Below are 14,489 nucleotides of genomic sequence, written 5' to 3' on the forward strand. Positions count from 1 at the left end.
ACACAGGGGTGGCTGCAGGAGGGGGCCCACCACACCCTCCAGCTGTGACGCAGTAGCGTGACCACTGGGCCCTGGTGGAAGGGCAGTCATACCAAGGTGCTGCCATCACAGCCCCCCACAGGATGCTAGTGTCCCAGTCTGGGGAGCCCATGTGCTTCACGTGGGTCACAGCTGCCAGGCCTGTCCACTGCTGGCCCAAGCTGCTAGGTGTCCACCTAGGGGGCAGCTCCAGGGAGACCAACCTGGGCCCCCCAAGTGGCCAGGGAGCCCCCTGCCCTCATGTCTACCCTCCCCCTCAGGCCCTGCACCAGCACGGGAGGGCCAGATGGGGCCTGGAGAGCCAGCGCGCGTGGCAGCGAGTTTCACAGCACAGACCACAGGCTGAGCCGGGCGAAGGGGTGCAAGGGCAGTGTGAGCTCTGGTACGGCTTCCAGTATTTCCACCTTTAAGACTGCAGGCATCTTGAAAAAGAAGAGACCCAGCTAGCTGGACACTTGAAGATTAAAACCCATTTCAACAGAAACCGACGTGTGGCGCTGCCAAGGGCCCTGGGCCCAGTCGCCTCTAGTGGCAGCAGACTCCAGCAGCCCATCCCAAGAACTGAGTCAAGAGGGCCGCTGGGGACCCTGCTCCTGTGTTCAGAACCCCCATGCAGCAGGCGCTTAACCCAAGTCAACAGGCCCTAGTGCTGCAGTCCCTTCTCTTGCTTGGGTCAAATGAAGGAGGAATGGATGCGGGCAGAGTGCAAACACAACAGCCACCCCGCAGGGGTGGGCCAGACACAACGGGCACTACCAGTTCTGGTTGTCCCAGCCCTCGTCGACAGCGGTGGATGGAGCAGCCTTCTTGGGGGCCTTGACCCTGCCCTCCCCGCCGGCGGCCTCCCAGCTCTCCCAGCCATCGCTGTTGCTATTCTTGTTGTTGGACGCGGAGCCTGAGCCCCACACATCCCAGCTGTCCGAGCTTCTCCTCCCCGTCGAGGCATCTGCGCAGGTCCAGCTGTCGCTGCTCGGGGACTTGGCCTTGGAGGGCTCGGCATTCCCAAAGGTCTCCCAGAAGCTCTGGTCGATGGTATTGTTCTGGAAGTTATCCCTGCCGCTATTCTGGTAGCTCTGGCTCTCGAACGATCTTTTTAGAGAGAGAGACACTTACTAGATGTCACCAGCTACACACTCATGAGGGCACTGTCCCCAGGGTCCAGCATGCTCGGGTTGCAGGTGCATGGAGAACCACTCTTGGAACGCCACCCCAAAGGGTGGCCTCTGCCCCCTGCAGCCTCATGGCCCTTGAACCTAGACGGGTGGCACTTCCTAGCCACTCCTGGGGCCACAGCCACCGGGTGGGAGTGGGCTCTCTCATTCTGCAGAGGACCCAGGGCACCTTGGGGCTTGCTGCAGAGGACTCAGACCCCTGCCACCAGCGGCTGTCAGTCACGAAACAGCATCTGAGGAAAGGAGGCTGCAGCCTGAGCAGGGGGCCTTGGGGGCCTGGGGTAGGGAAGCTGACAGGCTGTGCCCCCGGCAGAGAGGCACTGAGCGGGACACCCATGCGAAGGCAGGCCAGTGGGCTAGGGAAGCTGGGCTAGAGACACAATGGCCTCTGGGGTCAGGGTGGGGGACACAGGGCCCTGGGGGGGAGGGGGGCACATATACCTGTCCGAGGGCTCTTCTGTTTTCCCAGAGAAGAAGGTGGTGACGTCCCGCCATCCCTTACTGCCAGCTCCCTGGACCTGGAGGGAGACAAGAGGCTGGGCAGGGCCAGCTCCCGCATGGCCTCTGCCTTCAACCCCAACACAATCACACAATCCTGCTGAGACCGGGGTGACACTCACCCCAGAGGAGGGAGGAGTGCGAGACACAGGCACACACACAGCACAGCTGCGGTGCTCGGCGATGCGTGTGGCACCCACTGCTGTGAAAGCGCTGCCCTTTCCCCAGTTCACCCTACAGAGCTCATTATCTGCTGCGGGGTGGGGACAGCCCTGCCTGAGGTTACAAGGCTGTATTTGTGGGCTCACACTGTCAGTGGACGCTGCTGGCCAGCAAAGGCTTTGTCTTTACAACAGTGGGCAGAAGGTGCCAACACTGTCCCCACCCAGGATGCCACCTGCAGGCAACATCACAGACACCACACACACCTCAGCAGGCTCCCTGCAGAGACCGGCACCAGCACTTACCTCGGGGAGGCCCACAGGCAGCGAGAGAGAAAGGAAAGCAGGGGCGACAGGTGAGCGAGCAGCCGACAAGTCTGCAGTCGAGCCGTTTCCATATTCCTTGAGCCCTCAGACAACCAGAGGACAGCAGCCACCGAGTCGGCAGACTGGGGCCCACATGAGACCCAGCCCCTGGCCACCTCTGGCCAGCACCCACCACAGGGCTGGGATATGGAGACCGGCTCTGGCTGCAGCCGCACAGTGGCGGGGTCTGCCCTACCTTGGACGCCAAGTGAGAGACCCCACTGGACACCCTCAAAAATCCTTCCCTCCTTCCCCTGCGCAGAGTGAAAGGGTACTGTCGGGATGAAAGCTTCAGAGGAGCACAGGGGACTCAGGCGTGAGGTGCCCCGAAACACCTGCAAGAGGCTCCTTGCGCAGAGTCCCAAAGGGCATCCACAGCAGGCCTGGCTTAGTAGCACGTGACTATAATCCCAGCACTCTGGGAGGTGGAGGGAGAAGGATATTAATTTGGAGTGCAGATTGGGCAACTTAGTAATTTAACTAGACCCTGTCTCAAAATATAAAATAAAAAGGTCTGGGGATGGAGCTCAGTGTGAAGGCCCTGGGTTCGATGCCCAGGGCCACAAACAGTAACAACCTGCAACCCCAGCACGGGCTTCGACACCGAGACCCTACTCAATGCCAGCCTGTCCTTCCTTCCTCAAAGTGTCTCCTGCCTGCACAGGGCTCCTGGGTGGGGCCAGCAATGTCCTTTGTGCAGGGGACAGCCACAGGCTGACGGTGAGCCAGGAGATGGCAGGAGGGAGCCTGGCAGGGGAGCAGGGGGAGCCGGCCTTGCTCGCTGGGGGGTGCAGAGTGGCTCAAGGCCCTGGCCCACATCTGCTCCCGCAGAAACCAGGGCCCAGCGTCACAGTGTCTCTCAGTCACTGATGCTGCCCATACCTTCTCCTGCGCAGGCTTGAGGACGTTCTCGCTCAGGCTGTGGCCCAACTCTGCAGCCTGTTGGGAGGGGTGCTGTGTGAGGCCAGGGCAGCAATGCGCCAGGGCATGCGGCTGCACAAGCTTCACCGTTACAGGGAGGCAGTGGGACATGGGTGCACAGGGCAACAGGTCATGGGTCACAGAACAGCAACAGATGACAGCAGGAAGAGGGGCCTCGCAAAGCAGGGGCCGGTGGCATGGAGAGCAGCCTCCCCCTGGCTTGGCCACCAAGCCATCCGGCCTCAGTCACAGAACAAGGGCAGCAGGCAGGATCAACAGTGACCCCCACTGGCTGCAGGAGCCTCTCTTGTATCCCTGAACAGGCAGACTCCCACCAGGAGGGAAGTGCCCCAAATGCCAGGGCAGAGAGGACACGGAGGGGCTGGGGAGACAGCCACAAGGCCACAAGGGACCCGGAATGCGTATGTCCTCAAGGACAGGCAAAGCACAGAGGAAGACTTTAGGGGGACGAATTCCACCACACAAGATGGACAACGCCCAGCACGGTGAAATTCTGGGCTGTCTGAATAACTAAACCAAGCAGCCCACTGCCCAGGGCCCGCTCTGGCCACTGCCCCATCGGCAGGCCCTGGCCTCTGGGTCTCAGGAGAAGCTGCAGGCGGAGATGGTGTGGACGCAGCTTGCAGATGGCAGGTGCGTGGGCAGGCGGGCGGGCAGCATGCACCAGCGGATGCGGGGCGTTACCGGCTCTGGCTGCTGCTTGTAACCCCAAAACTTGACCCGGACAGCACAGACGTGGGTTAGCAGGGAGAGAGCAAGGTATAGGAGCAGCGTTTAGCAACCAGGAAACATCCATGAACGCACCTCTTGGTGCAACTTGTGCTAACGGCTTGGCAAGTGGGCGTCACCAGGCCTCGGGCCAACCTGCTCCAAACTTACCCACTGCACATTGGTGAGAGTGACTCAGACTGACAGAGGCTCTGAGACAAGCCAGGGAAGTGTCCCCAGGGTGGGCGGCTAGGGGTGTGCAGGGCCAGAAGGGCCCTCAGAGGCAGGAGAGCCCAGGGGACAGACAGCAAGTGCTGCCTTGCGGGGGGAAGAGGTCGCGTGTGAGCTGCCCTTGTTTGGGGCAGGAGCGCAAGCCCTAAAAAGCTACCCACAGCACGGCAGAGCCCTGGCCCATCTCGCATTCCCCTGGCAATGATGGGGCACACCAGGTTTTGAGGAAAAAGGAACATGAAGACCACAGACTGCTCTCACATCCAGAAGATTGTGCCACCTGGGAGAACAGCTGAGGTCAACTCCTGCGGCTGGCAGCCACAGACCGGGGCAGCCTCCCTCTACACTGGCTTCCTGGAAACAGAAAGGCCCTACCCAGGGCCAGCCTCCTCCAGGGAGGACAATGGGTGGTCACAGACACATGAACGAGAGCAAGGGCCTGTGCACTGGGACCCTCAGGTCCCCGCAAGCAGCCTGGGAAGCATCTGACGCTGCATGTGACATCACAAACTCATGAGGGTTTATTTTTCTTTTTGGTACCAGGAATCAAATTCAGGACTTTGTGCTTGCCAGGCAGGCATGGTGCCCCTGTAGTTTCAGGACACACCGGGAAACAGCTCCTACTGCTGAGTGTGCCACTGCACATCTATAGCCCAGCATTCTGGGAGGCTGGGGCAGCAGGACCGCAAGTGCAACCCCACTGGGCAAACTAAGACACTGCCTCAAATTAAAACAGAAAAGCCACTGTTCACACTGGGGACATGGCTCAGTGTGAAGGCCCTATGCACAATCCCTGGAACCAGGGAGGGGGAAAAGCTTCTCTTTTTTACCTTTTGACTTGCTTGGGATCCAAACTTTGTAGCCTAAAAGGAAAAACAGAGCACTTTAATCAATAATCTTAATGGTGACCCCCAAAGCCCCACTTGCATACGACCGGGACAGGTTCAGCCCCAGCACCCTCTCCAAAGGCCACACACACTGCCAGCGCTGACCTGGTGACAGCTCCAAGGTGCCTGGAGCTCTGGCTGGGCCTGGTTTAGCACAAACACCTGCTCCAGGCACTGCTGGGGCCGGGGAATCACAAAGCCGGCTCCATCCTCACACTAGTGGCCAGGCCCGGCAGCTGCCTCTGCACTGTCCTCAGTGGGCCTTCCCAGCAGCCTAGCCCTGCTCTGGCCCACGCGGTGGCAGCTCGGTGCCCAGCACACTGAGGCCTGTGTCTGCCCACACTCCATTTGCTACAAGGAGACAGCAAGGCCTGTGACACGTACCTGGGGACACCGGGACCTAGAACAGAGGTTCTAGCAGGGCCACTGCAGCACAGGGAAACCAAGAGCTGCCCAGTGGCCTGCAGCGGGCTACAACTCACTGCCCGCCCCTGCACTAGGGTCTCACGGCCCAGCGCACACGCCCTCCTCCAGGGCCCCTCTGTGGGTGCTATGTGGGGTAGCCTGCCTCCTGCTCTCTGCTGCTTGTCAGGCCACTGCTGGCACACACTCTTCACATACACTATCATCTATGCCCACCAGCCCCATGTCCTCCTTTTCTTCAAGCAAAGCAAACCCCGCCCACTCCATCAGGACACTGAAGATCCAGAGGCACTCTCAACCGACCCCACAGGTGAGGGCAGAGGGGTGGGATCCATCGGGGAAAGGACAGGTCAACCTCTGCAGGGAGGTAACCCTAGAGACATCTGTAAGCACAGCAAGAACCCCTGGGTTGCTCTGTGCTTTCCAAGGCCTTGGGAAGGACCCATCGGTACCTGTCTCCAGCGGCCCCAGCCGGCACGCACTGGGAGGTACTTACGCCTTCCTTAGCTGCAGAGGCAAACTTGCTCGCTCCGGTGGTGAAGCTGCTCCAGCCCTGAGGAGGCAACAGAGGCAGAAGCAGGTCTGGCTGTGCCCAGATGCCACAGGCATGGTGCTCTGCCCACCTTGGCCGCCAGAGAGCATGCCAAGGGGGCACCGCGAACACCACTGCAGTTCCTGCTGCTAGGGAGGCTGCCGCCCCACCACCTCCGCCTCACTGGCCCAGGGCTCAGCATGTGCAGGGCTGCCTGTCACATGGACACCGGCAGCGTCGCAGGGCAGCCTGCCAAGTCCCAGACCTCTTCTCTCCTCTGCCTCCCTGCCACCTCCGAGGAGCAGACAGTGGGGTGAGTAGGATCACGCCTCCACGGCAGCCCGAGGCTTGCTGCTAAGCCTTGCGAAGGCAATTCCACTCGCTCACGTGTTTACTGAGTCAGGAGAACTAAGGGTTGGGCCCAGGAGTGTTTTCCACTCAGCCATGTCCCCAGTAGCCTCCAATCCCTTTCCATGTTTTGGGGTCTTTTTGAGATAGTCTTACTATGTAGTTTAGGCTGGCCTTAAACTCACAGCAATCTCCCTGTGCTGGAATTACAGGTTTGTGCCACCACACCTGGCTTATAACTTAAAAAACAAAAATATTAACCCTTTTTTCAAAAAGATAGGGTCTTAGCCGGGGAGACGGCTCAGTGGGTTAAGTACCTGTCTGATTTTGATCCCTGGTACAAAAAAAAAAAAAAAAAAAGATACAGTCCTCCCAAGTTTGGGTGGCCTCAAACTTGCAATTGTCTTGCCTCAGCCTCCCATGTGGCTGGGATCATAGCGTATGACACAGTTCATGGCAAAAAACAAAAAATGAAAGAAAAAAACAGTATTAAAAATTGGTTTCAGGCTGGCAAGTTCGCTCAGTGCAACTGCTTAGGCAGTTGAAGGGACCAGAATTCGATCCCCCGCACAGGCTGCACCAGGGGCCCCTGGCCCTGTCCCCAGGTGCAATGAGACGGCCACGAAGAGCAGGCATGGTAACACACACCTGTATTCCCAGCGCAGTGGAGGCTAAAAACAGGAGGATCACAACAAGTCCAAGCTGCGTGGTGAGACCCCATACAACATACCAAAAAAAAAGGGTTCTCTTACATAAGAAACACAATATAATTAAAGATCAAAACAAAGATGATGGGAGTGGGGAGGTCTTTTTGAACTGGGAAGGCAAACGACTGACCAGGGGAGGTAAGAGAGGAAAAGGAGGTGGGAAGAACACAAAGGAACTGAACACAAAATGGAAACAACTTTTCTGCAGATGAGAAGGGAGCCAAGAGCCGGAAGTGATGGGGGGCGCCCAGGAGCAGGAGGGCATGAAAAGCAGGGATGTGTCATGCCCACATGCCATTCCCCACCATGGGGGTGGCCATTCTTTTTTGTGTGTGTGTGGAACCGGGGATTGAACTCAGGCCCTCATGTTTGCCAGGAAAGTGTTTATTCCACTGAGCCATCTTCCTGGCCTTGAGACTGGCCATTCTGTACTACAAACATGCTAATAAAATGTTTTTAAAGACATGTGAATTTCAACAAAAGGAAATTTTGGTGTCTTGCGGGTTAGCTCAGTAGTTTAAGGGCCTGCTTGGACAAACTCAGTCAGGCGCAGGGAACCATGGTTCAATCCCCAGTTCCACATGCCTTACCAGACCTGCCCTTGAGACTGCCTGAGGGGCCAGGGAGATAGCTCAGTGGAATAAGTGCTTGCCTGGCAAGCGCAAGGTCCTGAGTTCGATCTCTGGTGCTGCAAAAAGGAAAAAAAAAAAAAAAGACTGTCTGAGCCAGCCCAAAAAAACCTAAAAGGAAATTTTGACACACATACACATATACATACATACATATATATGTATATACATATATATGTATAATTTTTTTTTTTTTTTTTGTACCAGGAATTGAACTCAGAACCTTGCACTTGCCAGGCAGGCACTTGGGCCACAGAGCTATACCTTCAGCTTTGACATAAAAGTTTTTTTAAAATCATGTAAGAGAAAAAGAATGGTTTGCAAAATGTACTTCTATAACCAACAGCTGGCCTGGATGTCAGGTCCAGAACACCTGACCTCGAATATCCAGGTCCCTAGACAAGGAGTGGCCCTGGATAGGCAGACACCATGAAGCTGCATGCCGTCACCAAGAGGATACCGGGCCTGTCCCACATCCTAGCCCATGTATGCACCAGAGCCTCACCTCCGGGGTTCACTCAAGGGACACGGGCACCCAGGGAGGCTGGGCCCGTAGCAGGCAGTGCCACTAGGCTGCTGGGTTCCACAAACCTTCAGCTCTTTGAAGGAATGCGCCTAAATTCAAAATGTGTACTTTGTAATACACTTGGGATCTAAATAATTTAAAACATTTTTAGAAGGAAATTCCACCTTCTAAAAAGGAGGACAGGGAAAGGCGCCTCCAACCACCCTTTGGAGCAGGCCACAGGGGGCTGTCCACACTGGCTAGGCCCAGGCCAATCTGCTGGAGGGGGCGCCCTACAGGGCCTGGAGTCCTACCGAGTACAGGGATGACATGGCGTTGTTAAGGAAGTCATCTTCTCTCTTCTGAGGTGGCACCGTGTTCCCAAACCCCACATAGCGGTTCTCCTGGGCCCTGAGAGGGAAGGACATGCAGGCAGAAGCCACCGCCTGAATCTCACCATTCCTACGCAGCTCAGGCACTGCTTCCCCCGCCCAGGAGGTGCTGCTCCCAGACCTTACACAGGAACCATGAGGATGTGGAGCATGTATGCTACCAAGTCCTGCCTGTCATGCTGCCTAAGGGCCCCCAGAAAGCCCCAAAACCTCATAACCAGATTTCTGGAAGCATCAAAATGAGCTAATCAGATGGCTCTAGGGATCAAAATTCATTCATGGGTTAGGGAGACACATAAAGAAAACACTTCATTTTTTTCTTTAAGTGTTACGTTTTCTCTACACGCAAGACTCCCAATTCAAACCTAGCTGGCCAGGGTGGGCTGCGTGGGCCCTGCGCAGGTACGAGCATGTGCGTGTGCGCGCGCTGACCCTGCACAGCCCCCAGAAGGCCGCAGGCCTGTCCTCGCCGGCTAAGCCTCCCCCAGATGCCTGCGGCGTTGCCTGCTCCCTAGGCCTTACCCTTGGTAGGAGCTAAGGTCATCATTCAGCCAGTCTTCGAAAGCCTTGTCAGCAGAGGTGGTCACATTCTGTGGCTGGCCAGAGGGCCTAAAATAGAGTCACAGGTCAGCACAGCCAGCACCAGGAGGGGTCAGGCTACAACTCAGTAGGTGGCTGGCGACACCAACTGGAATCAGGTGTCTGAGGGAGAAGGCCCTTCCCATTAACCTGGAAGGCACCGGGGCCAGGCTGGGCTCCAGCTCTGCCCCACAGGACCCTTGGGCTCCACTACTGAAGCCACAGGAAGGCCCGCCACAACGGTCTGACTAGCAGCAGGCAATGTCACAGGCTAGCCGCGACAGTGGGGAGGGCTCGAGTCAGCAGACAAGCTGAAGCCGCAGCAATGTGAGGGCCTCCTGGTGGTCCGGCAGGGAGGCAACATCACGCTGGATCCCAGGGTGCACAGAGAGCTCCAGTGGCCCCGCTCCCTCCTCCCACCTCCACACAAGCCAGTCCCTCCAGAGGGACCTGCGATGCAGCCATTGTGGGGGCCGAAGGGCGCTGGGCAACGATCCATGTCCCCAGCCTGCTACCATTCCTATGGTCATGCGACACACTGGGAAGGAGATGTGCCAAGCCTGCCCAAGTAGGGAGAAATTCACCAGGTGACTTGCTCTAAAACCGCGCACTATTTCAAGTTTTTAAAGCTGGCTTCAGGAACAGCTCAGTTGGAGTCATTTCCATCACAGGAGGGGAGAGAGCTCCCGCAGGGTCCTAAGCTACAGCTCAAACCAGGGGCTAGTGGGAACAGCGCTGGGCCTGGCCAGCAGGAGTGACTACCGGTGGGCTGTGGACGCCAGAATCTTGGGCTGAGGTGGGGTCCAGCTCTGGGCAGGCGATGACTCCAGAGACCATTCTCGGCCTTCAGCCACAGCGGCCACCTGACAAGAGGACAGGAGACCATCAGGGCGCACACTGTCCCCTGGCGGCACTCAAGCTCACATGCAGGGCCCTGCAGGCAGCTCCCCGGGCCTCATGCTGCTGTGATGAGTGACAGTGTGGGCAAGCTCGGAATCAGTGCAGCTCAAACTGCAAGTGCACGGCGCTGCACTTATCCGGCCCCAAACAACAGGCCCGCCAACCTGAAGGGGCCCTGCGGCCACAGTGAATGAGAGCCCTTCTAAGCAGTTTCTCTCTTCCAGGAATCACGGGGCACCTGGTCCCTCTTTGGGCAGGAAGAAGAGCTTGCTCTGGGTGAGGCAAGGGTCACACGTCTTTGTTTATACCTGAACTACGCAGTCTCAACTGATGAAAGAAACTTCACTCTCAGTGCCACCGAAGCTGTGTTCCAGCCGCTGTGGACATGTGGCCCAGCCTGAAAACCAGCCCGAGCAAGTGGGTCTGTGTTACCTTGTCCCTAAAGAGTGCTGCGGCTTTGCTGCTGTACTTGTCCTGCAGGGACCAGCACGGGTCATAATCCTCCTGCGACTCCAAGAACTCGCGGAACTTGGCATTCCCACCTGCCTTCATCTTCTCGAGCTCGACGTCCTTCCACTTGTCCATTGTAACAGAGCGCACGAAGCTAGGAACCAGAGGCACGTCCGTTAGTGAGCGCCAGGCACATCGAGGAGCCCCCCTCCCCAGGCAGCACTGTGAACCAGACACAGTGCTTCCTGCAGTGAGATGGAAGCCGGAAGAGGCTGCTACCAGGAGCTGGGCAGCCGGCAGCTCAAAGGGCGGCCACAGCCGCTATGGAGGGGGAACTGCCCAAAGGGTGGGGAGAAGCCCTGGCCAGACAGCACTTTGGCGATGGGCGCCCACTGGGCTTAGACGGAGGCTCCATGGGCCAAGCAGCAGACACTGACCTGAGATGCACCCCAAGCCCACGGTGTTTCCCAGAGCACTCCAGACAGATCCAGATGCCATAGGTCACGCTGACCCACTGAGGGTTGAACGCACCACACTCAAAACAAACCTGCAAAGGGACCACAAACGACTCACCAGGGGATGGGGCAGAGCCAGATCCCAAAGGCCCGAGAGTGTCCCCAGAAGGGTGTAGAGGAAGGGTGAGAGGCACACGCAAGGCCTGAGGGAGAGAGCTAGCACCATAAGCAGAGCTGGGCTGCCCGGGCAGCCAAGGGAAGAGGGTCTGAGTGAAGCCTGGAAACCGGCATGAAGAGGAACAGCCCTTGCTGTAAAACCTTCCCAAGAAAGTGAAGCAGACCCTAGGTGCAGCCTGAGCACCGAGGCAGGGCCGAGTGAGATGCTGCCCCTGCAGGGGCTCTGCCTCCTGTGCCTGCACAGCAAGCTCCCAGGGCACTCTAAGGAGCCGCACACAGCCATGCAGTAGGCAGCCGGGGTCACGGGACTGCGCACACACCCTGAGGTGTACACTCACGTTGTTCTCATCTTGTACTCGGACTTCTTTGAGAACTTTCCTGGTCCTTGGGCTGGCCATAATGCTGCAGAGGATGAAACAAACCCTTAGGTGTACAAGCACACTGTTTTATAGGTAAACAGACAGCTCAAAACCACTGCAAGGCCTCTGGGGGAGCCGCTGGAGGGCACGGTAGGGCACAGTGTGATACTGCTATAACCAGCGCCTCGGCCCACTCACTGTGTGCCTCTTCCCCACTGGGGGCAGTGCCCCCAGGCCACACCAGGGCAGTGCTCAGGGAAGCCAAGACATGACTGGTGGCATCCACGCCTCACAGTACAGAGGACCACTGAGACTCCATGGGTCACAAAAAGTCTGTCTCACAGCAAGTTCTTTACAAAACGTACACAAACTGGCTGCTAAACATGACTCTGTATGAAAGGGAAATATGACAGAGGGTGGGCCCCCAGTCAGCCAGGCGGGGCAAAGAGGCATTCCTAACTGATGGTGTGAAGAGGCCAGCCTGCTGGAGCATCTGCAGGTAGGTCCTTGCTGAGATCATCCTGAGGGACAGAGGTGACAGACGCTGAGGCCACTGCAGGGCAGGGATGATGGCCCACTGACCACTAGACTCACAGGGATGCTGGTGGGGGCATCAGCAACAAGGCTCAAGCTGAAGAGAAAGCTATTTCTTTACAGAACTAGAAGCTGTAACAAAGCTCAGCTTCACCTGGGACCAATTTAACACAACCAGGAAGAGGACAGCAGCAGCATCAGACAGGAGTTCTACGAGGGCTGGCAGCGCCAGGCCTAGGCTGCAGGTAGGGCCTGGGCGCCAGGGCACTGCTGTCCTGCTGACCCTGCTGTGGGGTCACCTCTCCAGGGCGCATCTCTCTCTTGGGTGGACCTGTGTGCTGCTCTGTCGGAGTCACAGCGCACGCACAGCACTCCGCACAGGACGGAAGTCGCACACAGCTGCCCTGTGTGCTCTCCTTGCCACTCTGCTGCTGCACTGAAGACAAATGCCCACACTGGCTTCCCCACGCACTTAGGTGGAGCTTACTGTGACGTGCAATTGAAAAGAAAAATCAGATGCCCAGCACAAAAAGAAAAATCAGCAGACCCTGTGTCCTGTGTTATCAGTATCACCCTCATCACAGTACTGAGGATTAAGGTGCTCAGGCTACCCTTGAATTTGTGATCCTCCTGCCTCTGTCTCCCAGAGTGCCAGGATGACAGCCACGCACCACCATGCCCAGCCATTTTATTTTATCGTATTGTATTTTAGTATAGGGTCTCACTACATAGATTGGACTTGCGGCGATCCATCTGTGTTCAGCCTCTCCCAAAGAGCTGAGATTATAGACACATGCCTCCATGCCCAGTCTCAACTGCTGTCTCAGGGCGCCCCAGGATCGAACCCTGGGCGCTGCATCATGCCCAGCCATTTTCAATCTCAAGTCTACAAAACCAAAGCATTCACTGAGGTGAATGTCAATTCTCCACACCCCAAACCTTCTGCATCTGTACGTCCCTACGTCTTAACATTCACTAGGGTCCATTATTAAGGTATTTAAGATTAGTAAACATTTGCTTTCTGTGCTTGTGTGAAACACAAGCTGAAGCTCACCCTAGGCTCCTTTCTGCTCCACGATTCTTTGTGCTGGGACTGGGCCCTGAAGCCACAGGTCGAGGCGGACGCCTGAGCTTATTCCTGCCCACAGCAGTCGGACCTGGACTGACTCATTCAGTCGGGACACTGTCATCACACTAAGCACCTACCTACACATAGCGCCTCGGCTGAAAACAGGAGAAACACGCCGACACCACAAGACGTTTGAGTCTCACAAAGCCCACGGAACACATTCTCTTTAGAGCAGCCACCATAGGGCCTCTGATGGGGCACAGCAGACAGAGACCGGGGCAGCTCTCACTCTGCCCATCCGTGGCACTGCGCTTGCCCTCAGGTGTCCACAACTCGGTCAACATAACAGGCGCAAAGTCAGTCAAGAACTGGTTGATCGACTCTGAATTTCTAAGTGCATGAAATACTCACTGAATTACTGGAAAGAGAAAAGCACTGAAGGAAAAGCCTCGGCTCACCTCTCCTGCGTGACTAACCCTAAGGGCCCCGAGTTAGCTGAAATGTTAAGTTTCATAACACGAAAACAAACACCTCCTATGCTCAAGGGCATAAGTACTGTTCACTAAGCCACTTGTCAAGACCAAAAAAGCACTTGCTTTTTTTTTTTTTTTTTTAATGTTTTGGTAAAGTCTCACCATGCAGCTTCTCCTGTTTTCAGCCTCCTCTGAGCTGGGATTACAGCTGTGTGCCACCACCCTGGGTCTTGGAGGTTGGCCCAGGTGCTCGGGGACGAGAAGGGCAGGGCATGTGGTGCCGGGGATCGAACCCAGATCCCCGCACTTGCCTAAGCAGGCGCTTGGTCCGCTGGACCATCTCGCCAACCCTAGCATTTGCTTTTTAAGCTCGGGCATGCTCAACCTCTGATATCTAGCGACATTTCAGGGCATTTGCTTAGCCTAGGGCTACAACAAGGAACAGAGAAATACTGTCTTTCTCAAGAACTGCCGGAGGTGCTCAAAGAACCCATGTCTAAGAATATGTTCATGCTCTTAAAGAACAGATTATCTTTTACTTCGAAAGGGTTATGGCCCCAGAAACGGATGCCTAACAAACCTCAGAGATACCTTACGCCCTGGATGAACGGGGAGGACCCCACTGGGCGGCTATCATTAACCACACGTGGCTGGCATCAAAGTCCAAGATAAATACACGGAATTATTTCTCAGCTTGGACAGGTAAACTGAAAAAAGTGTTAAAAGCATCGTCTTTGTATCTTCCCTTCCCTCCCCAAAACAATCGCCCACGCCAAAGGGCGAAAAGGAAAACGAGGAAGCAGGCCGGCCTCGCGAGGCTGGCGGCGCTTTCCTCCGCAGGGGCGCAAGCCGCGGGGATCCCGGGGGTCGCGGGGCGGGGCGGCCGCGTCTGGCCAGCCAGCGCTGGGGAAGGGCGCGCTGGCGGGACCAACTAGCGGGCGACGCCCGACCCG

The 14,489-nt window shown here is 56.8% G+C and overlaps 1 protein-coding gene across 1 annotated transcript; it reads right to left on the bottom strand.

The window, feature by feature from the left end:
- Positions 1–322: 322 nt before the first annotated feature.
- Positions 323–11,500, bottom strand: Arfgap1 (ADP ribosylation factor GTPase activating protein 1). The gene is given in 14 exon segments (XM_023704295.1): positions 323–1,128; positions 1,653–1,723; positions 2,433–2,466; positions 2,468–2,490; positions 3,119–3,175; positions 3,863–3,892; positions 4,948–4,980; positions 5,924–5,980; positions 8,463–8,559; positions 9,063–9,149; positions 9,882–9,982; positions 10,452–10,623; positions 10,907–11,016; positions 11,440–11,500. Coding segments are annotated over 14 exon segments (1,269 nt in total). The 5' UTR covers position 11,500; the 3' UTR covers positions 323–791.
- Between the last annotated feature and the right edge of the window lie 2,989 nt (positions 11,501–14,489).

Source organism: Octodon degus, unplaced genomic scaffold (genome assembly GCF_000260255.1).
Source record: "Octodon degus isolate 3935 unplaced genomic scaffold, OctDeg1.0 scaffold00194, whole genome shotgun sequence".
Lineage (NCBI taxonomy): Eukaryota > Metazoa > Chordata > Mammalia > Rodentia > Octodontidae > Octodon > Octodon degus.